Here is a 26,083-nt window from a genome sequence, read left to right as displayed (position 1 = left end):
CACCACAGTCGTATCATCTGCAAACTTATAGATCGAATTGGAGTTGGAACTCGCCACACAGTAATTTGTGTATAGGGAGTATAGTAGAGGACTGTGCACACATCCTTTTGGGAACTCGGTGTTGAGGACTATTGTGGAGGAGATGCTGTTACCTATCCTGACAGATTGCAGTCTTTTGGTGAGGAAGTCAAGGATCCAACTGCACAGGGAGGGGGTCAAGTCCGAGATTGCAGAGTTTGGCTACTAATCTTGTCAGGATAATGGTGTTGAAGCCGGAGCTGTAGTTAATGAACAGCAGTCTCACGTAGGTGTCTTGTAGAGGTGTTCGAGTGCTGTTTGTAGGGCCTGGGGTATAGCATCTGCTGTGGACTGGTTGCAGCGATATGCGAACTGCAATGGATCGAGACCATCGGGATGCTGACATTTATCCGTCTCATGACTAGCCGCTCGAAGCATTTCATGATAACAGATGTCAGTACCTGCTTTTCAAATGTAACCAGCATAGTACAATATCAACCAATGTACATTTTTAAATTAGGATTTTACTAAAAAAAACCTCAATTTTCATTTTTAAATATTAAAAAATTTATACGGTCGGTATGTCGTAGAGGTATGCTACCTTGTTCTTCTTTGGTACTGGTATAATGGTCTTCTTGAAGGAGGTAGGGACCTCAGAGTGGAGAAGTGAAGTGTTGAAGATGTCTGCGAATACACTCACCAGCTGGTCTGCGCAGGGTCTTAGTGCTCACCCAGGGACTCCTTCGGGGCATGTCGCTTTCCGCGGGTTCACTTTCAAGAAGGCAGCTCTTACCTCTGAGGCTGTAATAGTGGGTATGGGTGTGTCCAGGGCTATTGGGGTGGGTGGTACTGATGTATTGGCTGACTGTTCAAAGTGGGTATAGAACTTGTTCAGTTCATTGGGGAGGGAAGCTCCAGCCCCAGATATTCTGCCTGGCCTTGCTTTGCAGCCTGTGATCTCGTGTGAGCCTTGCCATAGATGCCGTGGGTTTGTGTCGTTGGCCTGAGGCACTAGCGTTGTCTTTTAATGTCCCTAATGGCCTTCTGTACGTTGTACCTGGATTCCTTATATAGGTCAGGATTGTCAGACTTGAACGTCTCCGATCGGGACTTCAGCAGGGAGTGAACCCTTTGGTTGAGCCAGAGTTTCTGATTGGGGAATACCCGTATTGTCTTCTTTGGTACACAGTCCTCGACACACTTACTGATGAAGTCTGTGTTGGTGGTTGTGTACTCGTCCAGGTTAGCTGCCGCGGCCTTGAATATGGACCAGTCCACAGACTCCAAGAAGTCGCGAAGGATGTCCGCTGATGCCTGGGACCAGCACTGCACGGTTTTCTTGATGGGCTCAGCACGCTTGAGTTGCCGTTTGTAAGCCGGAAGTATGAGTACCGACTTATGGTCGGATTTGCCAAAATGTGGTTGGGGAATGGAGCAGTAGGCACCTAGCAGTGATCCAGGGTGTTTGCATCTCTGGTGGGACTCCACTTATGGGGGAGTGCTTTTAATTGCTAGGGTGGTGAATAGATCAAGTACCAAGTCAATGGCTAACTTAAGAATGACAAGGGCGTTGGGGGTATTTTTTTTAACCTCCCTCCCCGAGAGTTGGGGGTATTTATGGATCAGATGGGGGGGGTGGACCCATGGAGGATTAGGGACCTGGGAGAGAGGAAATACTCCTGCTTCTCACATATTCATCGGGTATACTCACGTATTAACTTCTTTGTGGTGGGGAAGGCGGTGTTGTCAGGGGTTGTGGGGGCGGAGTACACAGGGATTGTAATCTCGGACCATACGCCACATTGGGTGGGCGTAAGGATGAGTGCAGAGACCGGAGTCGAGATTTGATTCAATGCTTTTGGCAGATAAAAAGTTTTGTGATGAGGTGGCATGGCGATAAAGAATTACGAGGAGTTTAATTAAAATGGGGAGGTTTCTGTGGTCATGTTCTGGGAGGCACAAAAGGCGATGGTTCAGGGGGAGGTTATTTCTTATAAGGCCTATAGGCATAAAGTTGAGAGGGAAGAGAGGCTGTTGGAAGTTATTGTACATGTGGGTCTTAGATATTCGGTGGCCCCGGCTAGGAAACTGTTGGCAGAAAGGAAGAACTTGCAGGGGCAGTTTGATCAGTTGACATTGGGGAAGGCTTCACTGGGTAAGGGGGAATTCAGTATGAGTAAGGGGAAAGGCTAGCCACTTGCTAGTCCAAGGCGGCAGCCAGTGGCACGGTAAATTGTGCAGATAAGGGGGGCAGGGGTGTGGGGAGGTTCCTGAGGGCAGTGGAGAAAATTAATGAGGCATTTGAGTCCTTTATGGGGGTTGTATAGATCTGAGCCCAAGGGGAGGAGAAGGATATGGGGCATTTTTTGGATGGGTTGGAAGAGGAGAAGTGGAAAGCATTGGAGGTGCCATTGGGGCTACACAGGAGATAATGGAGTGTGTGGGGTTGATGCAATCGGGGAAGGCGCCAGGGTCGGATAGCTTCCCGGTTGCATTTTATCAGCAGTTTTTGGTGGAGGAGGCACCTCATCTTTTGAGTACGTTTGATGAGTCGTTGGCGAAGGGGGAGTTGCTGCCTTATATATCGTTGATCCCTCAGAAAGATAAGGACCCGGCGGAGTGTGGGTCTTATAGGCCCATCTCGTTATTGAAAACAGACGTGAAGATATTGGGCGAGGAGATTGGAAAGGTTTGTGCCGGATGTGGTTTCGGAAGATCAGGCAGCTTTTGTTAAAGGGCGGCAGTTGTCCGTTAATATCAGGTGATTATTTAATGTGGGTATGATCCCGTCGCAGAGCAAAGTACCGGAGGTGATCGTGTCAATGGATGTGGAGAAGGCCTTTGACCATGTTGCATGGCGGTACTACTTCGAGGTTGTTAGGAGCTTTCGGTTCAGGCCTATGTTTGTTGCATGGGTACGGTTATTATAGAATCATAGAATTTATGTCTCTCCCATGGCGAGTGTGAGGACAAATGCGATGAATTTAACATATTTTAGGTTGCATAGGGGGACAAGGCAGGGATGCCCATTGTCGTTGTTGTTGTTCACATTGGCCATTGGGCCTTTGGCAATTGCGTTCCGAGCCTCGAATGAGTGGTAGGGGATTGTGAGGAGGGGCAGAGAGCATAGGGTGTTGTTGTACGCTGAAGATTTATTTAGTATGCTGTGAATCCACAGGAAAGTATGAGGGGGTGGGGGGGGGGGGGGCTCCAAAACCTGTTGCATTATTATTGGGCAGCAATTGCTCAGAAGGTGAGACGATGGTGAGGAGAGGGGGAGTCAGAATGGGTGCAGCCGGAGGAGACCTCTTACAGGGGCTGAGTGTGAGGGCCCTGGGGCAGCGACTCGGCTCCACTCCCATTTTCTCCAGGGAGGTACACAAGCAGTGGAACCAGTTGAGGATGCATTTTAAGCGAGCACATATGTGAGCATTGGCCCCAGTATGCGGGATTCACAGGTTTATACCTGGAGGGATGGATGCCATGTATGGGAGGTGCCATAATGAAGGTTCAGAGTGGGTAAAAGACCTGCTTGTAGAGGGTACGTTTGTAGGGTTGGAGAGGTTCGAGTTGCCAAGGGGGAGTGAGTTTCAGTATCTGCAGGTATGGGACTATGCACTGAAGGAGTTACCCGCGTTTATGTAGTTACCGGAATATACGTTGTCAGAAAAGTTGTTGGCCGGGATTCTCCGATCATGCGCCGGGTTGGTGAATCACCCTGGGGGCACGAGAATCGGGCCACGACGCTCCGATGCCAGGCTGCCGATTCTCCGGCAACCAGAGAATTGGCGGCAATCGCGTCCGCTCGTTCGCTGCTGCGCCAGTCGGGGGCCGTTGAAATCACCCCCCCCCCCGGCGATTCTCCGCGCTAGACAGGCTGAGTTCCCGGCGAGTCCCGCCGGCATGGATTACGTTTGGTCCTCAGAGTTCTGGTTGTGGGGGCCGTTCTGTGGAGGGGGGGGGGGGGGATCCGACTCCAGGGGGGCCTTCACGGTGGCCAGGCCTGCGATCGGGGCCTACCAATCGGTGGGCGGGCTAATTCCGGGGGTGGGGTCTATGTTCCTCCGCGCCGGGCCCCTGTAGGGCTCCGCCATATTGCCCGGGGACGGCGCGGAGACGGAAACCCACCCACATGCACGGACCCGCGCTGGCTGTGGCGCGTATGCAGGACCCGCGCCGGCGGTGTTGCACCGGCTTTCAAGTGCACAACACTCCGGTGCCATACTAGCCCCTGAAGAAGGGGTGAATGTCTGGGCCTGGAGGCCCGTTGACGCCGGCGTTAATACTTGGCCGGGAAGTGGGGGGAAGGGAAGATTGAGGATATCTATGGATGGTTGGGAGGGGGGCAATAAAGGAGAATGCGCCAGCGGAAGGGATTAAGTGGAAGTGGGAAAAAGCTGGGATAGAGATGGGGTGGGGGCCTGGACTGCAATAGTGAATCAGGTCAACTCGACCTTCTCTTGTCAGAGGATGAGCCTTATACAATTCATGGCTGTGCACACGGTCCATATGACACGGATCCAGATGAGTGGGTTTTTGTCACGAGTGGAGGTTGTGTGAGAGGTGTGGGATGGGGCCAGCTAACCATGCCCATATGTTCTGGGGGTGTGGAAAGCTGGATAAGTTCCTGCAGGCGGTATTCGAGATGTTGTCGGGGATAGTGGGGGTTAAGATAACACCATAGCTTTGGTGATGATTTTTAGGGTGTCAGATTTGCAAAGCTGCTGAAGGGGAAGGGGGGCAAATTTATGGTCTTTGCCTGTCTGATTGCCCGGCAATGGATATTACTGAGTTGGAGGTTGGCAGCACCACTGGAGGTTTCGGCATGGTTGGGGGATCTGTGTGAATTCTTGAGGTTGGAGAAGATTAGGTTCACCATCAGGAGGTTGGAAGAGGGTTTGCATGGTGGAGGCTGTTTCTGTCCGTATTTGAAGACCTGTTCATCACCAGTGGGGAGTGAAAGGGGGGAGGTTGGAGAGGTTTAGGTGGAAACATTTGACAAGCTGTGTGTAATGCGGTTATTTTGATGTGTTATTTGTTGCTTGTATTTGACTGCCTTAGGAATAAAATATATTTTGAAAAATAATGGACGGGACAATCCCTGAATGGAACCCTGGTTCAAAAGACCATGGACTGGGTTCTCCAAAAATGGGGCTATGTCCCCACGCCGGCGTATAAACGCTGACGCTGTCATAATATCCACTCATGTATATCATGAGATGCAGACAGGCAGTGATTGACACACAGGATAACTAATGAACACACACGACACAGAACAACCAATCACCAGACAGGAAACCACCACTATAAAGCCCACAGAGCATTAAGGCTCTCTCTCTCTCACAGGACACGGCTAGGGAGACAGTTGCAGTGCATAGACCAATGAACATCATCACCATGTGATAGAGAGCTAGTCTGGTCAAGCCAGTAGGAGGTTATCAGTTAGGTTAATAGAGTGTCAGCCCACAGCACATTATGTACAGCAATCAACAGGTTAAATAAAACAGTGTTGGACCATCTCCTATGTCGGAAGCCTGTTGCTTGTTTTACTGCATCCAGTTGCAGTAGATGTTAGACCAACACAGATAACACATCAGGCACTTCACGCCAGAATTTGCTCAAAAAATCTACAGCCAATCACCTACCTTGAAGAGGCTGGCAGGGCCCCGGAGTGCTTCTCGCAACTTCAGCTGCGGATACGCCCCCCCCCCCCCCCCCCCCCCCACCTCACTTACTGCTGCGAGTCCGTGCATGCGCACGGCGTCGGCCTGCAGCAGCCACGCCGAAACACGATGGTGGACGCGTGAGCGATTCTCCAAGTGTGGTGCCGGACCCGATCCTGTCGTAAAAGTGGATTCTCCGCCCCCACACCAAACACGATTTTGGAGCAGGGCTGCAGAGAATCCAGCCCCGTAACTTTTATATTTTTTTATAAGACATGAGGAATAGAGTCACAGGACTGTGAACTAGTTTTAACAATAAGGAAAAAAACATTTATTGAACATGAAAAGTTGGATGATGATACAATACTCCTTTACTCCCCTTATTTTAACAATTACACACAGGCTTTAGGATTAAGACCATAAGACATAGGAGCGGAAGTAAGGCCATTCGGCCCATCGAGTCCACTCCACCATTCAATCATGTTTGATTTCAACTCCATTTACCCGCTCTCTCCCCATAGCCCTTAATTCCTCGAGAAATCAAGAATTTATCAATTTCTGTCTTAAAGACACTCAACGTCCCGGCCTCCACCGCCCTCTGTGGCAATGAATTCCACAGACCTACCACTCTCTGGCTGAAGAAATTTCTCCTCATCTCTGTTCTAAAGTGACTCCCTTTTATTCTAAGGCTGTGCCCCCGCGTCCTAGTCTCCCCTGCTAATGGAAACAACTTCCCTACGTCCATCCTATCCAAGCCATTCATTATCTTGTAAGTTTCTATTAGATCTCCCCTCAACCTCCTAAACTCCAATGAATATAATCCCACGATCCTCAGACGTTCATCGTATGTTAGGCCTACCATTCCTGGGATCATCCGTGTGAATCTCCGCTGGACCCGCTCCAGTGCCAGTATGTCCTTCCTGAGGTGTGGGGCCCAAAATTGCTCACAGTATTCTAAATGGGGCCTAACTAGTGCTTTATAAAGCCTCAGAAGTACATCCCTGCTTTTATATTCCAAGCCTCTTGAGATAAATGACAACATTACATTTGCTTTCTTAATTACGGACTCAATCTGCAAGTTTACCTTTAGAGAATCCTGGACTAGGACTCCCAAGTCCCTTTGCACTTTAGCATTATGAATTTTGTCACCGTTTAGAAAATAGTCCATGCCTCTATTCTTTTTTCCAAAGTGCAAGACCTCGCACTTGCCCACGTTGAATTTCATCAGCTACTTCTTGGACCATTCTCCTAAACTGTCTAAATCTTTCTGCAGCCTCCCCACCTCCTCAATACTACCTGCCCCTCCACCTATCTTTGTATCATCGGCAAAGTTGGCCAGAATGCCCCCAGTCCCGTCATCTAGATCGTTAATATATAAAGAGAACAGCTGTGGCCCCAACACTGAACCCTGCGGGACACCACTTGTCACCGGTTGCCATTCCGAAAAAGAACCTTTTATCCCAACTCTCTGCCTTCTGTCTGACAGCCAATCGTCAATCCATGTTAGTACCTTGCTTCGAATACCATGGGCCCTTATTTTACTCAGCAGTCTCCCGTGAGGCACCTTGTCAAAGGCCTTTTGGAAGTCAAGATAGATAACATCCATTGGCTCTCCTTGGTCTAACCTATTTGTTATCTCTTCAAAGAACTCTAACAGGTTTGTCAGGCACGACCTCCCCTTACTAAATCCATGCTGACTTGTCCTAATCCGACCCTGCACTTCGAAGAATTTAGAAATCTCATCCTTAACGATGGATTCTAGAATTTTGCCAACAACCGAGGTTAGGCTAATTGGCCTATAATTTTCCATCTTTTTTCTTGTTCCCTTCTTGAACAGGGGGGTTACAACAGCGATTTTCCAATCCTCTGGGACTTTCCCTGATTCCAGTGACTTTTGAAAGATCATAACTAACGCCTCCACTATTTCTTCAGCTATCTCCTTTAGAACTCTAGGATGTAGCCCATCTGGGCCCGGAGATTTATCAATTTTCAGACCTTTTAGTTTCTCTAGCACTTTCTCCTTTGTGATGGCAACCATATTCAACTCTGCCCCCTGACTTTCCTGAATTGTTGGGATATTACTCATGTCTTCTACTGTGAAGACTGACGCAAAGTACTTATTAAGTTCCTCAGCTATTTCCTTGTCTCCCATCACTAGATTACCAGCGTCATTTTGGAGCGGCCCAATGTCTACTTTTGCCTCCCGTTTGTTTTTAATGTATTTAAAGAAACTTTTACTATCATTCCTAATGTTACTGGCTAGCCTACCTTCATATTTGATCCTCTCCTTCCTTATTTCTCTCTTTGTTATCCTCTGTTTGTTTTTGTAGCCTTCCCAATCTTCTGACTTCCCACTACTCTTTGCCACATTATAGGCTCTCTCTTTTGCCTTGATGCATTCCCTGACTTCCTTTGTCAGCCATGGCTGCCTAATCCTCCCTCTGATAACCTTTCTTTTCTTTGGGATGAACCTCTGCACTGTGTCCTCAATTACTCCCAGAAACTCCTGCCATTGCTGTTCTACTGTCTTTCCCACTAGGCTCTGCTTCCAGTCGATTTTCGTCAGTTCCTCCCTCATGCGCCTATAATTACCTTTATTTAACTGTAAAACCTTTACATCTGATTCTACCTTCCTTCTTTCAAATTGCAGACTGAATTCTACCATATTATGATCACTGCTTCCTAAGTGTTCCCTTACTTTAAGATCTTTTATCAATTCTGGCTCATTACATAACACTAAGTCCAGAATAGCCTGTTCCCTCGTGGGCTCCATCACAAGCTGTTCCAAAAAGCCATCCTGTAAACATTCAATGAATTCCCTTTCTTTGGGTCCACTGGCAACATTATTTACCCAGTCCACCTGCATACTGAAGTCCCCCATGATCACTGTGACCTTGCCTTTCTGACATGCCCTTTCTATTTCGTGGTGCATTTTGTGCCCCTGGTCCTGACCACTGTCAGGAGGCCTGTACATAACTCCCATTATGGTTTTTTTGCCTTTGTGGTTTCTCAACTCTACCCACACAGACTCTACATCGTCTGACCCTATGTCGTTTAGTGCTATTGATTTAATTTCATTTCTAATTAACAAGGCAACCCCGCCCCCTCTACCCACCTCTCTGTCTTTTCGATAGGTTGTAAATCCCTGGATGTTTAACTGCCAGTCCTGAACCCCCTGCAACCACGTCTCTGTGATGCCTACCACATCATACCTGCCATTCACAATCTGGGCCACAAGCTCATCTACCTTGTTCCGTACACTGCGGGCATTTAAATATAGCACCTTTAATTCCCTATTGACTGTCCCTTTTTGTTTTCTTAGTGTGGTGGACCTTGGTTTACTGAGCCTTTCCATACACTGTGTCATATTTTGTGAGATGGGGACTATCGTCACCTCTCCTGAGCTCTGTCTCTTCGTGATTCTTTGTAATCCTAAGCAGCTACGCTTCCCACTGATTCCTTCATCTCTTGGTTCCATGACTTTCCCTTCCCCCCCAATCTCTAGTTTAAAGTCCTATTGACCACCCTATTTACTCTTTTCGCCAGAACACTGGTCCCAGCTCGGTTCAGGTGGAGACGATCCCAACGGTATAGGTCCCCCCGTCCCAAAACTGATGCCAGTGTCCCATGAAAAGGAACCCCTCTTTCCCACACCACTCTTTCAGCCACGTGTTAACTTCCCTTATTCTTGCCTCCCTATGCCAATTTGCACGTGGCTCGGGCAGTAATCCGGAGATTATGACCCTTGAGGACCTGTTTTTTAATTTGAATCCTAGCTCTTTATAATCTCTAAACAGGTCCTCTTTCCTAGACTTGCCTATGTTGTTGGTACCGACATGGACCACAACAACTGGATCCTCCCCCCTCCCTCTCCAATATCCTTTCAAGCCGGTCAGAGATGTCCCGCACCCTAGCACCGGGCAGGCAACATACCATGCGGGACCCTCTATCCTGCTCACAAGGATACTATCTATCCCTCTGATAATAGAATCCCCTACAACTACAACTTGCCTATTTACTTCCTCCCCTTGAATGGCCTGCTGAACCATGGTGCCTTGGTCAGCTGACTCATCCTTCCTGCAGCCCTGTTCGCCAACCACACAGGGAGCAAGTGCCTCGTACCTGTTGGACAGGGTCAAGGGCTGAGGCTCCTGAGTTCCTGACTGCTGGTTCCCTTTACCTGCCTGACTTGCAGTCACACCCTGCTGTCCCTGGCCACTGGCAGGATTTAAACTATTTACTCTGACAGGTGTGACTGCCTCCTGAAACAAAGTGTCCAGGCAAGCCTCCCCTTCCCGGATGTGCCTCAGTGTGTGAAGCTCAGACTCCAGCTCATCAACTCTGAGCCGGAGTTCTTCGAGCAGCCAACACTTACTGCAGATGTGGTCGCTGCAGCTCGCAATGGGATCTGCCAGCTCCCACATCAAGCAGCTTAAGCACATCACCTGACCAGCCATCTCTAATTAATTAATTTGTTTAATTTAAGTTTACGAGTTTTAAATTTGGGGCAGATTGGTTATCAACCAATCAGATCACAGCTTCCCTCTGACATCACTTTTGAAAAAAAAGTGGAAAACAGGAAGTTACCATTAGGTCTGTATACTCACCCAGAGACTGCTCCTCCTCCTCTGAACGGCTCCCGAAACTAGGCCTCGATCCCCGGGTTAAAGTGAGTTTTTATACTCACCCAGAGACTGCTCCTCCTCCTCTGAACGGCTCCCGAAACTAGGCCTCGATCCCTGGGTTAAAGTGAGTTTTTATACTCACCCAGAGACTGCTCCTCCTCCTCTGAGCGGCTCCCGAAACTAGGCCTCGATCCCCGGGTTAAAGTGAGTTTTTATACTCACCCAGAGACTGCTCCTCCTCCTCTGAACGGCTCCCGAAACTAGATTAATACGGATTACAAAGTACATCTTGATCTGCAATGGTCTCATTAATGCAAAGTCCCTATTAAGCACAGAAGGTGACTGTGGGCAAATACACCACCCCCGAACCCCAAGTGAATGTTTGTGGATGGCTCTTCAGAATCCCCGCATGTGATTTTGTCACGTGAGAGTTTCCAAACTCCACTTCCAAAAACACGCCTTAAAATCTTCTCTGATAATTATGCTTTCCCTCAGCAGTTTGTATTACATAGATACATAGGAGTAGGAGGAGTCCTTTTGGCCCTTCGAACCTGCTCCGCCATTCATCACAATCATGCCTGGTCATCCAACTCAATAGCCTAATCCGGCTTTCCCCCCATAGCCTTTGATCCCATTCTCCCCAAGTGCTATATCCAGCCGCCTCTTGAATATATTCAAAGTTTTAGCATCAACTACTTCCTGTGGTAGTGAATTCCACAGGAATTCTTTGTGTGAAGAAATGTCTCCTTATCTCTGTCCAAAATGGTTTACCCTGAATCCTCAGACAGTGACCCATGGTTCTGGACACACCCATCATTGGTAACATCTTCCCTGCATCTACCCTGTCTAGTCCTGTTAGAATTTTATAAGTCTCGATGAGATCTCCCATCATTCTGTGGGCTGTTTAGCACACTGAGCTAAATCGCTGGCTTTGAAAGCAAACCAAGCAGGCCAGCAGCACGGTTCGATTCCCGTAACAGCCTCCCCGAACAGGCGCCGGAATGTGGCGACTAGGGGCTTTTCACAGTAACTTCATTTGAAGCCTACTCGTGACAATAAGCGATTTTCATTTTTCATTTTCATTTCTTCTGAACTCCAACGAGAACAATCCCAACCTAGTCAATCTCTCCTATATGACAGTCCCGCCATCCGTGGAATCAGTCTGATAATTCTTCGCTGCACTCCCTCAAGAGCAAGAACATCCTTCCTCAGAGAAGGAGACCAAAACTTCACACAATACTCCAAGTGTGGCCTCATCAAGGCACCATACAATTGCAGCAACACATCCCTGCTTCGATACTCAAAACCTCTCACAATGAAGTCCAACATACCTTTAGTCTTCTTTACCGCCTACTGCACCTGCATGCTTACCTTCAGCGAATGGTGCACAAGGACACCCAGGTCCCGCTGCACACTCCCCTCTCCCAATTTACAACCATTCAGGCCATAATCTGCCTTCCTGTTTTTGCTTCCAAAGTGAATAACTTCACATTTATCTAAATTATACTGCATCTGCCACTGATTTGCCCACGCACCCAATCTGTCCAGATCATGCTATAGGATCCTCGCATCCTTGTCACATTTCACCCTCTCACCCAATTTGTGCTCCCAGCCCCTAGCAAAGTCCCCCCTGCCCTTGGATCGGCCCTCCCCCTCTGTCGGTACGGCATGTGGCATACTCTCCGAGTACACCACTTTGGAGGGGGCGGAGCATCGGAAAAGCAGTGCCGCCCCCGATTCGGTCGTGAATGGGGATTCTCTGGCTGAACCCAATTTTGGCATCGGCGACCAGAGAATCCCGACCCGGTCTCTAACTGTCCACCAATTCAGCTTAAGCGATGATGACACAATTTAAAGGATTGACATATGCACACATTTTTATTTACCTTCTTGTTCATGATAAGGTTCAGGATCTGATAGTCTAGATCTACGTTTGGAACTGATTTCTGTACATGAAAGATTTTCAGAAATTCAGTAATTAGTATCGGGTATGGCAAAGACATCATGCAGCTTACCTCACTTTATTTTTATTCATGTTCTCAATCTAAACAATAGCAAATACATTTATTTGTACCAATAAACATGAATAATAATGGGATGGATGTTTAATTTGTCACTGAGGGATAAAATTGGCAATGAAAACCGTTTTACTCATTATACAAAATCAACTGGAATAGTCACACCATTCATAACCACAGTTTTACAGGAAAATCTACTTCAATGTTACAAAAATATACATTTTCTAACTCTTCATTCGATTCTGAACAGGGCTGAATGCACGTTACATATGACACCCAGGGCTCTGGCCTCGGCTCTTCTCAGGTGCCCCCGGGCTCCAGCCTTGGCTCTTCTTGGGCCCCCGCGGTCCTGGTTCTTCTTGGGACCTTCAGCCCTGGTTCTTCTCAGGACTCGCGGTCGAACAGACCACAGAAACCATGCAGAGATCCCGTGGAGTTTGGGAACTCCTGCTTTAAGTATTAACATATACACATATTTTTATTTACCTTCTTGTTCATAACAAGGATCAGAATCGGATATTTTCGGTCGATATTTGGGAGTAACGTGTGTATCTGAAATATGTGTTTTAGAAGTTGTATGATTAACATCAGGTAAGGTATACAAAGATAGCTTTTCCAACTTTTATTTTGGTTCAGTTTCCCAATGCACATCAACAACAGTAATAACAATTAATTATTTTGATCAGTTTGAATAAAGGGAGAGAGTTTTAACTTGTCACTCAGGGATAAAACCAGCTGTAATTTAGGATTTAAGCACAGGAGTGGACAAAAGTTAAAAATAGCTTCCTTTATTCCATCAGCATCAAAACCATATAAACTGTCAAGGGAAAGCTTAACTCGAAGAAACAATTATTTAGAGTGAATATTCACTGCCGATGGTCCAGGTCTCTGTCCAAGTCCGGGCCTTAGCTCCTCAGCACAATACCCCCCAGGTATCTTCAGGCTTATCCTGCTGCATAGATTCTGGTGACAGTCAAGTTCCATCTCTTCAAAAGGCTTCTCAGACTCAGGGGTGCTGCCAGTCAGCCTGGCTAGGTACTAATTCCACTTGCTGGCTCTTCAGTCGCCCTCAGGGGTTTCAAGCAAGCCTAAGCTCATGCTCTGGCTGCTTTCTCCCTCACTTCACGACATTTGGCACTGTGTCAAGCTTACAAGCAAAAGTGCTGTGCACGGTGGAAACTGAAACAAAATCAGAAAATGCTGGAAAAACTCAGCAGGTCTGGCACCATCTGTGGAGAGAGAAAATCGAGTTAACGTTTTGAGTCTGTATGAGCTGAAAAAGTCACATGGACTTGAAATGTTAATTCTATTTTCTCTCTCCAGAGATGCGCCCAGACCTGCTGAGTTTTTCCAGCAATTTCTGTTTTTCTTCCACCCTAAGCTAATTCAAGCCATTGCTCAGTGTCCCACTGGGGCTGGCCAGTTCCACGGTTTGTTGCTCTCCCTCACCATTACCACCTGTGCTGTAGGCCACATTCCATAGCAGTAAAGATCAACTGCCCATCGTAAAAAAACAAAGAAAGCAACATAAACTGTTTTTTTTAGAACAGTTATCCCATGCACAACACTGGTTTTACATGAAAATCTACTCTGATGTTAGAAAATAAATTTCCACCCCTTTGCAGAATGATTGGATTGTACCGGAATTTGTGTGTAGGAAATGGGCAGAGTGCACACCGCATCTGACGGTTGAAGTGGATGCAAGGGCCACGGCCTTTAAGTTTTTTTTATTTATTAGGTAAAACTCGGAATTGCCTGTGATACTCAGGTTTTGAATTTGGCTACAGACCTAATTGGGGTGTGTTGGACTGGGATGGGGGGGCTTGGGTCACTGTCTGTGCAGAGTCTGCATGTTCTCCCCGTGTCTGCGTGAGTTCCCTCCGGGTGCTCTGGTTTTCCTCCCACATGTCCCGAAAGACGTGTTTGTTAGATGAATTGGATATTCTGAATTCTCCCTCGGTGTAACCGATCAGGTGCCGGAGTCTGGCGACCAGAGGATTTTCTCAGTAATGTCATTGGAGTGTTAATGTAAGCCTACTTGTGACACTAATAAGGATTATTATATCTTCATACCTTTTCTTTCTTTGTGAAGAGAGGGAATATATTGGAAGGGTAAGTAGGATGATTGTCAACCATTTGAATTTTGTAATGAATGCTCCTTCTGTAGGAAACAAGTCATGTGGCTGAATAATATGCGGATCGGAAAACAGGCAGACGCGGATTGCTCACATCCACACTCACCACCCCTCTCCAAGTAAGTTCTGTGTGGAGCCAAAATGGTCCATACCAATCTGAAGCCATAAAATACAGAAGGAAAAGGTATGAAGATATAATAATCTTTATTAGTGTCACAAGTAGGCTTACATGAACACTGCAATGAAATTACTGAGAAGATCCTCTAGTCGCCAGACTCTGGCGCCTGTTCTGGTACACCTCAGGCAGAGCAAAAAAGGTGGCAAGTGGCTGCAAGGGAATCAGGGCTGGGATCTACATATACAAGGATATGTAGCCTATCGAAAGGACAGGCAGATGGGCAAAGAGGGCGGGCTTGCATTGTCAATAAGGAACAAAGTTAAATCAATAGCAAGGAGCGATATAGGATCAGAAGGCTTGAACAAAGAAAAAAGGAAATTACAGCACAGGAACAGGCCCTTCAGCCCCCCAGCCTGCGCCGATCCAGATCCTTTATCTAAACCTGTTGCCAATTTTCCAAGGTCTACTTCTCTCTGTTCTCCACCCGTTCATATATCTTTCCAGATGCATCTCAAATGATGCTATCGTGCCCGCCTCTACCACCTCCGCTGGCAAAGCATTCCAGGCACCCACCACCCTCTGCGTAAAAAACTTTCCACGCACATCTCCCTTAAACTTTTCCCCTCTCACCTTGAAATTGTGACCCCTTGTAATTGACACCCCCACTCTTGGAAAAAGCTTGTTGCTATCCACCTTGTCCATACCTCTCATAATTTTGTAGACCTCAATCAGGTCTCCCCTCAACCTCCGTCTTTCCAATGAAAACAATCCTAATCTACTCAACCTTTCTTCATAGCCAGCACCCTCCATACCAGGCAACATACTGGTGAACCTCCTCTGCATCCTTTCTAAAGCATCCACATCCTTCTGGTAATGTGGCGACCAGAACTGCACGCAGTATTCCAAATGTGGCCTAACCAAAGTCCGATACAACTGTAACATGACCTGCTGACTCTTGTACTCAATACCCCGTCTGATGAAGGCAAGCATGCTGTATGCCTTCTTGACCACTCTATCGGCCTGCGTTGCCACCTTCAGGGTACAATGGACCTGAATTCCCAGATCTCTCTGTACATCAATTTTCCCCAGGACTCTTCCATTGACCATATAGTCTGCTCTTCAGTTAGATCTTCCAAAATGCATCATCTCGCGTTTGCCTGGATTGAACTCCATCTGCCATTTCTTTGCCCAACTCTCCAATCTATCTATATTTTGCTGTATTCTCTGACAGTCCGCCTCGCTATCTGCAACTCCATCAATCTTAGTATCATCTGCAAACTTGCTCATCAGACCACTTATATCTTCGTCCGGATCATTTATGTATATCACAAACAACAGTGGTCCGAGCACGGATCCCTGTGGAACACCACTAGTCACCTTTCTCCATTTTGAGACCACTCTCTTCCACTACTCTCTGTCTCCTGCTGCCCAGCCAGTTCTTTATCCATCTAGCTAGTACACCCTGAACCCCATACAACTTCACTTTTTCCATCAACCTGCCATGGGAAACTTTATCAAATGCTCTACTGAAGTCCATGTATATGACATCTACAGCCCTTCCCTCATCAATTAACTTTGTCACTTCCTCAAAGAATTCTATTAGGTTTGTAAGACATGACCTTCCCTGCACAAAACCATGCTGCCTATCACTGATAAGGTTTATTTTCTTCCAGATGTGAATAGATCCTATCCCTCAGTATCTTCTCCAACAGTTTGCCTACCACTGACATCAAGCTCACAGGTCTATAACTCCCTGGATTATCCCTGCTACCCTTCTTAAACAAAGGGACAACATTAGCAATTCTCCAGTCCTCCGGGACCTCACCCGTGCTCAAGGAAGCTGCAAAGATATCTGTTAAAGCCCCAGCTATTTCGTCCTTCGCTTCCCTCAGTAACCTGGGATAGATCCCATCCGGTCCTGGGGACTTGACCACCTTAATGCCTTTTAGAATACCCAAAACTTCCCCCTTCCTTATGCCAACATGACCTAGAGTATTTAAACATCCATCCCTAGCCTCAACATCCATCATGTCCCTCTCCTTGGTGAATACCGATGCAAAGTACTCATTAAGAAGCTCACTCAGACTTCCGGTTGCGGCTATGACCAGCTAAGTCGCACATTTGGCAGCTCCTGCGACAAAGGTGTTTAAGGGCCGATTGGAGGGCCCCGACGGTACTGTAAAGACGAATCCCGGTGGGGGAAGGCTCCCTGAGGAGAGTGAGACCAACTTTATGGTCGGTACTCGGAGTGGGGCGACAAAAAAAGCAGCAGCAGCTCCCCGAAAAAAGCGGGGGAAGAGGACCAAAATGGCGGCCGGTGGCGCGCTAGAAGATTGGAGAAAATGGGCGGAGGAGCAGCAGGCCGCTCTCCTCCGGTGTTTTACGGAGCTGAAAGTGGAACTCTTAGAGTCCATGAACGCGACGACCACAAGGCTGATGGGGGCCCAGGCGACCCAAGAGGCGTCGATAAGAGAGCTGCAGCAGGAGATGGCGGTGAGGGAGGAGGAAGCCACGGTCCTCGTGGGAAAGGTGGAGGTGCACGAGGCACTCCACCTGAAATGGCAGAGCCGCTTTGAGGAGCTGGACACTCGAATGAGGCGGAAGAACTTGAGGATCCTGGGCCTAGCAGAAGGCCTGGAGGGGCCTGATCTCCCGAAATATGTAGCGGAGATGCTGAGCTCCCTGATGGGAGAGGGGGCCGGTCCATCGCCCCTGGAGCTGGAAGAAGCATATCGGGTCATGGCTAGGCGGCCTAGGGCGAACGAGCCCCCGAGGGCGGTGCTGGTGCGATTCCAGCGTTTCTGTGATCGGGAGAAAGTGCTGAGGTGGGCCAAGAGGGAGAAAAGCAGCAAATGGGAGAATTCGACGGTGCGGATATATCAGGACTGGAGTGCGGAGGTGGCAAAGCGGCGGGCCCGGTTTAACCGGACGAAGGCGGTGCTGCACGCAAAGAGGATCAAGTTCGGAATGCTGCAGCCAGCGCGTTTGTGGGTCACCTACAAGGACCAGCACCATTACTTTGAGACCCCAGAGGAGGCATGGACTTTTGTTCGGGAGGAAAAGCTGGACCTGAACTAGAACTTGGGAACGCCGGCGGTCGAGGCCGCCCGAGTACCCTTGACTGATCAAGTGGCCCATGTGTTTCTTAGGCCAGGTCGGAACTTGGTTAAAGTTGATGGATCGTTTGGTTTCTTTGAAACTTGTGTTATGGGGGGTTTCTTTGTTCCTTTTTGTGTGTCTCTTCCCGTTGCCAACTTCCCTTAATTATTGTTGTTGTAGGGGGGGTTTTTTTTTTTTACTGCTTTTTGATCTGTTCTTTAAGGGTAATGGTTACTGTTCTGTTCGATGGAGGGTGATGGTTAAATACGTTATTATTGGGTAGTTATTTAGTTATGCAGGCATAGTTATGTATTTATGTATTTATTTGAGATTTGTTATTTATATTGTTATATTGTTAAGTTGGGGAGGCGGGACGGGGGGGGGTGCAAGTTGGTTATGCGTGTTTTCTTTTTCTCTTTTTTCTTCCTCTCGTTTTAAGGGGGCTTTTTATGGGCTTGGATGGGGACGGGGGTGGAATTGAAGATGGCGGGGTAGGGTGTGGCCGGGCGAAAGCGCGGGCTTTCCCCTGTTTCCCGCGCGCGGGACGGAGGAAGGGGGAGGAGAGAAGAGTGGGGTGTGGCCAGCAATGGCGGCTTTTCCCGCGCTGAAGCGGGGTCAGAGAGGGATGGCAAGGGGGGGGGGGGGGAGGCCCCTCCCCCCCCACATCGGGAGGAGTCGGAGTGTGGCAGGGGCAGCCGGGTCAGCGAAAACCAGCTGACTCTCGGAGTACGATGGTGGATACACCGCGGCTAGGAGGGGTCCTAGCCGGGGGGGGGGGGGGGGGGGGGGGGGGGGGGGGGGGGAAGGGGGGTTAGGGGGGATACCGGGTTTGCTGCTGGAAAGGCCGAGGACGGGAAGGGAAGAACGGGAGGAGAGAGGGGGAGGGGCCATCGCCATGGGGAACGGGTCAGAAGGGGAGGGTCGACCCGGGGCGAACAGGGGACAGGACATGCTACAGACAGGGGGAAAGGGACGGGTCGCTCCGCGACCCGGTTGATTACTTGGAACGTTGAGGGGGCTGAATGGGCCGGTCAAGAGATCAAGGGTTTTTTCACACCTAAAGGGACTGCAGGCGGATGTGGCAATGTTGCAGGAGACTCACTTGAGAGTGTAGACCAGGTACGCCTGAGAAGGGGGTGGGTGGGACAGGTGTTCCACTCAGGGCTTGGACGCAAAGAACCGGGGGGGGTGGCGATTTTGGTGGGAAAGAGGGTGTCGTTCGTGGCGGCGCAGGTGGTAGCAGATAAGGAGGGTAGGTACGTGATGGTAAAGGGTAGGCTGCAGGGAGAGAATGTGGTGCTGGTGAATGTGTATGCCCGAATTGGGATGACGCGGGTTTTATGAGGCGCCTGTTGGGCCTCATTCCGGGTCTGGAGGCAGGGGGCCTGATCATGGGGGGGGACTTCAATACAGTGCTCGACCCTGGGCTGGACAGATCGAGTTCCAGGACGAATAGGAGGCCGGCAGCGGCAGAGGTGCTAAGGGGGTTCATGGAGCAGATGGGGGGGGTAGACCCTTGGAGATTTGGCAGGCAAGGGCGAGGGAGTATTCTTTTTTTCTCCCACGTCCACAGGGTGTACTCCAGAATAGACTTTTTTGTACTGAGCAGGGGGCTGATTTCGAGAGTGCAGGACACGGAGTACTCGGCCATTGCGATTTCGGACCATGCACCACACTGGGTAGAGGTAGAACTGGGGGAAGCACGGGACCAGCGCCCGTTGTGGCGCCTGATGTGGGGCTGCTGGCGGACGATGAGGTGTGCGGAAGGGTCCGGAAGGGCATTGAGAGATATCTGGGCACGAACGACACGGGCGAGGTGAAGGTGGGGGTAGTCTGGGAGGCCCTGAAAGCAGTGATCAGAGGAGAGCTGATCTCCATAAGGGCACACAGAGAAAGGAAGGAGAGGCAGGAGAGGGAGAGACTGGTGGGGGAACTTATAGAAGTGGACAGGAGATATGCGGAGACACCAGAGGAGGGGCTGTTGAGGGAGCGGCGCAGTTTACAGGCCCAGTTTGACCTACTGACCACTAGGAAGGCGGAGACGCAATGGAGAAGGGCACAGGGCGCGGTCTATGAGTACGGGGAAAAGGCGAGCAGGATGCTGGCACACCAGCTGCGCAAGCGAGATGCAGCCAGAGAGATTGGGGAAGTGAGAGAGAAGGGAGGGAACGTAGTGCAGAAGGGGCAAGAGGTGAACGGGGTCTTCAGGGATTTCTACAGGGAATTGTACCGGTCTGAACCGCCCAGGAGGAGGGGGGGAATGGAGAACTTCCTCGATAGATTGAGGTTCCCAAAGGTCCAGGAGGAACGGGTGGAGGGGCTGGGGGCGCCGATAGAGCTGCAGGAGCTAGTTAAAGGGATAGGCCGATGCAGGCGGGGAAGGCGCCGGGGCCGGATGGGTTCCCGGTGGAATTTTATAAGAAGTATGTGGACTTGGTGGGTCCAGTGCTGGTGCGAGCCTTCAATGAGGCGCGAGAGGGGGGGGGTTCTGCCCCCGACAATGTCACAGGCCCTGATCTCCTTGATCCTGAAGCGGGACAAAGACCCTGTACAGTGCGGGTCCTACAGGCCTATCTCCCTCTTGAATGTAGATGCCAAACTGTTGGCAAAGGTCCTGGCAACCAGAATAGAGGATTGTGTGCCAGGGGTAATCCATGAGGACCAGACGGGGTTCGTAAAGGGACGACAACTTAACACAAATGTCCGGAGACTGTTGAATGTGATTATGATGCCAGCAGTGGAGGGGGAGGCTGAGATAGTGGTAGCACTGGATGCGGAGAGAAGGCATTCGATAGGGTGGAGTGGGAATACCTGTGGGAGACGCTGGAACGGTTTGGGTTTGGGAGGGATTTATCAAGTGGGTGAAGCTGCTGTATTCGGCCCCGATGGCGAGTGTGGTTACAAACGGGAGGAGGTCAGAGTATTTTGGGCTCCATCGAGGTACCAGGAGGGATGCCCCCTATCCCCCTTACTATTTGCATTAGCGATCGAACCGTGGCGATGGCACTGAGGGGTTCAGGGGGGTGGAGAGGACTGACAAGGGGAGGGGAGGAACATCGGGTATCACTCTATGCGGATGATTTGTTGTTGTATGTGGCAGACCCGGAAGGGGGAATGCCGGAGGTAATGGAAATACTAGCGGAGTTTGGGGACTTTTCGGGATATAAATTAATGTGGGTAAAAGTGAGGTCTTTGTGATACACCCGGGAGATCAGGGGAGGAATTGGGCGGCTCCCCTTTAAGAGAGCAGTAAAGAGCTTCAGGTACTTGGGGGTGCAGGTGGCAAGGAACTGGGGGACCCTCCACAAGCTGAACTTTTCAAGGCTGGTGGAGCAGATGGAGGAGGAGTTCAAGAGGTGGGACATGGTACGCTGTCGCTAGCAGGGAGGGTGCAGTCAGTCAAAATGACGGTCCTCCCGAGGTTCTTGTTTCTGTTCCAGTGCTTGCCCATCTTTCTCCCCAGGGCCTTCTTCAAGAAGGTAACTAGCAGCATTATGGGCTATGTGTGGGCACATGGCACCCCTAGAGTGAGAAGGATTTTCTTGGAACGGAGCAGGGACAGTGGAGGATTAGCGCTACCCAATCTTTCCGGATACTACTGGGCGGCGAACGCATCGATGGTGCGCAAGTGGGTGATGGAGGGGGAGGGGGCAGCTTGGAAACGTATGGAAAGGGCGTCCTGCGGCAATACAAGCCTGGGGGCGCTAGTAACGGCACCATGGCCGCTCCCCCCCACAAGGTATACCACGAGTCCGGTAGTGGCGGCCACCCTTAAATCTGGGGGCAGTGGAGGCGACACAGGGGGGAAGTGGGGGTCTGATGGCGGCGCCACTGAGAGGGAACACAGATTTGTCCCGGGGACACGCTGGCGGGGGATTCCAGAGCTGGCACAGGGCGGGCATCAGGCAACTGAGGGACATGTTCATAGAGGGGAGGTTTGCGAGCCTGGGAGAGCTGGAGGAGAAATTTGAGCTCCCCCCGGGGAACACGTTTAGATACCTGCAGGGGAAGGCATTTGCCAGACGACAGGTGGAAGGATTTCCCTTGCTTCCCGATAGAGGGGTGAGTGATAGGGTGCTGTCAGGGGTCTGGGTCGGAGAAGGGAAGGTCTCGGACATCTACAAAATAATGCAGGAGGTGGAGGAGGTATCGATAGAGGAGCTGAAAGACAAGTGGGAAGAGGAGCTGGGAGAGCAGATAGAAGATGGGACATGGGCGGATGCCTTAGAGAGGGTCAATTCGTCGTCGTCGTGCGCAAGGTTGGGCCTCATCCAATTTAAGGTGCTGCACAGAGCCCATATGACGGGGACTAGGATGAGTCGGTTCTTCGGGGGTGAGGACAGGTGTGTTAGGTGTTCGGGAAGCCCTGCGAACCATGTGCATATGTTCTGGATGTGCCCAGCACTGGAAGAGTTCTGGGAGGGGGTGGCGGGGACGGTATCGAGAGTGGTGGGAACCAGGGTCAAACCAGGGTGGGGGCTAGCGATTTTTTGGGGTTGGGGTGGAGCAGGAGTACAGGAGGCAGGGGAGGCCGGAATATTGGCCTTTGCGTCCTTGGTAGCTCGGAGAAGGATCTTGATTCAGTGGAGGGACACAAGGCCACCAAGTGTTAACACCTGGTTAAACGACATGGCAAGCTTCATCCAATTGGAAAGAATCAAATTCGCCCTGAGAGGGTCGGTACAGGGGTTCTTCCGGCGGTGGCAGCCCTTCCTTGACTTTTCTGGATCAGAGATAGGAACTGGAGGCCGAAACAGCAGCAACCGGGGAGAAAGGGGGGGGGGGGAAGGGAGGGGGGGGGGGGGATAGCAACGAAGGGAGCACGTCAGCGGAGGGTCGCGGGCAATGACTGCCCGAGGCCATCAGTAGAAAGGGAAAAAACCGGTTTGGTTGCTAGACTGGTAGCGCGGGGGGGGGGGGGGGGGGGGGGGGGGGGGGGGGGGGGGAGGGGGGGGGGTGCGCGCGGGGAGGGCGTGGGAGGATTTTCCAGGGGGGATTTGTTGTGTTATAATTTAAAATGTAGTAGGGGTAAATGTTTGTATCGAAAAATTTCAATAAAAATTATTTAAAAAAAAAAAAGAAGCTCACTCATTTCCTCTGACTCCACGCATAAATTCCCTCTTTTGTTTTTGAGTGGGCCAATCCTTTCTCTAGTTACCCTCTTGCTCCTTATATATGAATAAAAGGCTTGGGATTTTCCTTAACCCTGTTAGCCAAAGATATTTCATGAGCCCTTTTAGCCCTCTGTATTGCGCGTTTGAGATTTGTCCTACTTTCCCGATATTCCTCCAAAGCTTCATCAATTTTGAGTCGCCTCAATCTTATGTATGCTTCCTTTTCATCTTAGCTAGTCTCACAATTCCACCTGTCATCCATGGTTCCCTAATCTTGCCATTTCTATCTCTCATTTTCACAAGAACATGTCTGTCCTGCAGTCTAATCAACTTTTCCTTAAAAGACTCCCACATTTCAAATGTGGATTTACCCTTAAACAGCTGCTCCCAATCCACATTCCCGAGCTCCTGCAGAATCTTGTTATAGTTGGCCTTTCCCCAATGTAGCACTCTTCCTTTAGGACCATTCTCGTTTTTGTCCATGAGTATTCTAAAACTTATGGAATTGTGATCGCTATTCTCAAAGTAATCGCCGACTGAAACGTCAACCACCTGGCCGGGATCATTCCCCAATATCAGGTCCAGTATGGCCCCTTCCCGAGTTGGACTATTTACATACTGCTCTAAAAAACTCTCCTGGATGCTCCTAACAAATTCTGCTCCATCTAAGCCTCCAACACTACATGAGTCCCATTCAATGTTGGGGAATCTCTGAGGGTAGAGTTGAGGAATCGCAAAGGTAAAAAGACCCTGATGGGAGTTATGTACAGGCCCACCAGCAGTAGTCAGGATGTGGGGCAGAAAATAAATTAGGAGATAGAAAAGGCATGTAAAGAAGGCAATATTACAATAATCATGGGGCTTTCAATATGCAGGAGGACTGGGAAAATCAGGTTGGTGGTGGATTCCAAGAAAAGGAATTTGTGAAATGTCTAAGAGATGGTTTTTTGGAGCAGCTTGTGACAGAGCCGACTAGGAAACAGGCAATTCTGGATTTGTCGATGTGTGGAGGCAGACTTGATTGGGGAACTGAAGGTGAAGGAATCCTTAGTGAACAGTGGCCATAATATGATAGAATTTACCCTCCAGTTTGAGTGGGAGAAGCTACAATCAGATGTAACGGTATTACAATTAAATAAGGGTAACTACAAAGACATGAGGGAGGAGCTGGCCAGAGTTGATTGGAAAAGGAGCCGAGCAGGAAAGACAATGGAACAGCAATGGCAGGGGTTTTTTGGGGTTATTCGGGATGCACAAAAGAAATTCATCCCAAGGAGGAAGAAACATGCTAAGGGGAGGACAAGGCATCCATGGCTGACGGGGCAAGTCAAGAACAGTATAAAAGCTAAAGAAAAAACATACAAAGTAGCGAGGATTAGTGGGAAGCCAGAGGATTGGGAAGCCTTTAAAAGTGAGCAGAGGAGAGACTTCCGGTGGCGGGCTATGAGGGACTAGATTGCACATTTGGTGGCTCCAGTTTCGGTCGGACTTTTGGACCTTTTCCCCTGACTTTTTTGCGCTTTTGAGCGCGGAACTGGAAGGCAATAGTACTCAGGCACAGGACCCATACAGAATTGTATGGGCCCAAGAAGCCGGAGGGACCGTAAACAGCAGAAGAAGTGGTTGAGTAAGGGCACAGTGGAGGCTGTGAGAGGGACCAGCATGGCTGGTGTTCAGAGCAAGGAGCCGACAGCCCAGCCCACAATGGAGCAGCTGTTGCAGACTATGCAGGAGGGCTTTTTGGCTTTGAAGCGTGACAACTTGGAGCCGCTTCAGAAGTCGATTGATCAGATGGGAAAAAGGCTGGACGATCAGGCTGAGAAGCTCCAGCAGTCGGAGAAGTCAGTGGAGGAGCAGGCTGACTTTCAAACGGTGGCGGATGTGGAGGTTCGGAGGCTGAGGGACTAGCAAAAAGTGCTTCTGGAAAGGCTGGAGGACCTGAACAACAGATCTCGCCGCCAGAACGTGAGAATCGTGGGGCCCCGGAGGGGGCAGAGGGACTAGACGCTGCCGCATATGTGGAGGGTATGTTTCAGAAGTTGCTGGGAACGAGGTGTTACCGCGCCCGCCGATGGTGGACAGGGCACACAGCATGCAGGTGAGGCAGCCGCAACAAGGGGCTCCCCCACGAGCGATGGTGGTACGCTTTCACAGGTACCTAGACAAAGAACGGGTGCTGCAATGGGCAAAGAACACACAAAGCGGTATTTGGGACAATACCACCCTGCGTGTGTACCAAGATTTGAGCGCGGAGGTGGCCAGGAGGAGGGGAGGCTACAGGCAGGTGAAGGAGATATTGTATAAAAACAAGATGAAATTCGGGCTGCTTTTTCCGGCGAGACTGTGGGTTACGTATAAGGGTCAGCAGCACTATTTCGAGGAACCCGAAGAGGCGATGGACTTCGTTAAGAAGCAAAGGCTGGCCCTGAGCTGAGGACGTTTGGACTCATGTTAGAGCTTTTAACTATATGTGGTGTCTCTCCCGTTTTGGGATGTATATTTTTTTTCTTGTTTTTGCGTGGTTTTCCTGAATGTTTCCTGTTTGGGCTCTTTGCTTAGTTAGAGTTTGGCTGAGGGGGGAATTAATAAAGAAAACAGTTAAAAGGGTTGGGTTAAAATGAATGCTTCAGGGGAACTTTGTGCAATCTTTATTTTTCTGTGTCTGTATGGGTAGGACTGAAGAGTGCCTGTTATTTCTTATCTCTTTTTTTTCTTGTTTAACTTGAATTGTGCTATTGTGGGGGTTGTTTATGACTTGTATAGAGTGTTTGCTTAAGTAGGGCTGATCTGGGGAAGTAGTGTGGAGGGGTCAGGGGGAGGGGTGACTGGGAAAAATGGGTGGCAGACAAGCTGTTGCTGGGACTGGGAGCCCCAGGCTTGCTGAGTGCAGCTAGTCAACGGGAGTCGAGGTGGGGGGTGTCCATATAGTTAGATTAGAGCAGGGGTTAGGTGATAGGATGGTGTTGCTCGGGGAGGGAGGGGGGGTGGGTGGGTGGGGTTGTTCTGCTGACAGGGATGGAAACTGGGCATGGTAACAGTGAGGAGGTCATGGGTGGAGCTGGCCAGAGGAAGCGCGACACATGGCTGCGGGGCTGGCCAAGGAAAGGGGATGGCTGATCGCAAAGTGGGGTGGGGGGGGGGGGGGGGAGTGCCCCCAACCAGGCTGATCACCTGGAATGTTAGAGGGTTAAACGGGCCAGTGAAGTGGGCCCGTGTGTTTGCGCATCTGCGGGTTCTGAAGGCGGACACAGTCTTGTTGCAGGAGACGCACCTGAAAGTGGCAGACCAGGTTA

At 49.8% G+C, this 26,083-nt stretch overlaps 1 protein-coding gene across 5 annotated transcripts in view; it reads right to left on the bottom strand.

Moving 5' to 3' along the window:
* The window catches only part of LOC119953068 (transcriptional regulator ATRX homolog), a 608,924-nt gene that overhangs the window by 307,145 nt on the left and 275,696 nt on the right, over positions 1–26,083 (bottom strand). For all 5 annotated transcript variants that reach the window (XM_038776923.1, XM_038777098.1, XM_038777278.1 and 2 more), the window contains 2 exons: positions 12,811–12,876; positions 12,193–12,252 (listed from right to left, as the gene is read on the bottom strand). In XM_038776923.1, coding sequence (XP_038632851.1) covers positions 12,193–12,252; positions 12,811–12,876 — 126 coding nt within the window. The remainder of the gene's footprint in view (positions 1–12,192; positions 12,253–12,810; positions 12,877–26,083) is intronic.

Source organism: Scyliorhinus canicula, chromosome 1, assembly GCF_902713615.1.
Source record: "Scyliorhinus canicula chromosome 1, sScyCan1.1, whole genome shotgun sequence".
Taxonomy (NCBI): domain Eukaryota; kingdom Metazoa; phylum Chordata; class Chondrichthyes; order Carcharhiniformes; family Scyliorhinidae; genus Scyliorhinus; species Scyliorhinus canicula.
Note: the sequence above shows the minus strand (reverse complement) of the source record. Positions and strands in the feature narration are given on the sequence as shown.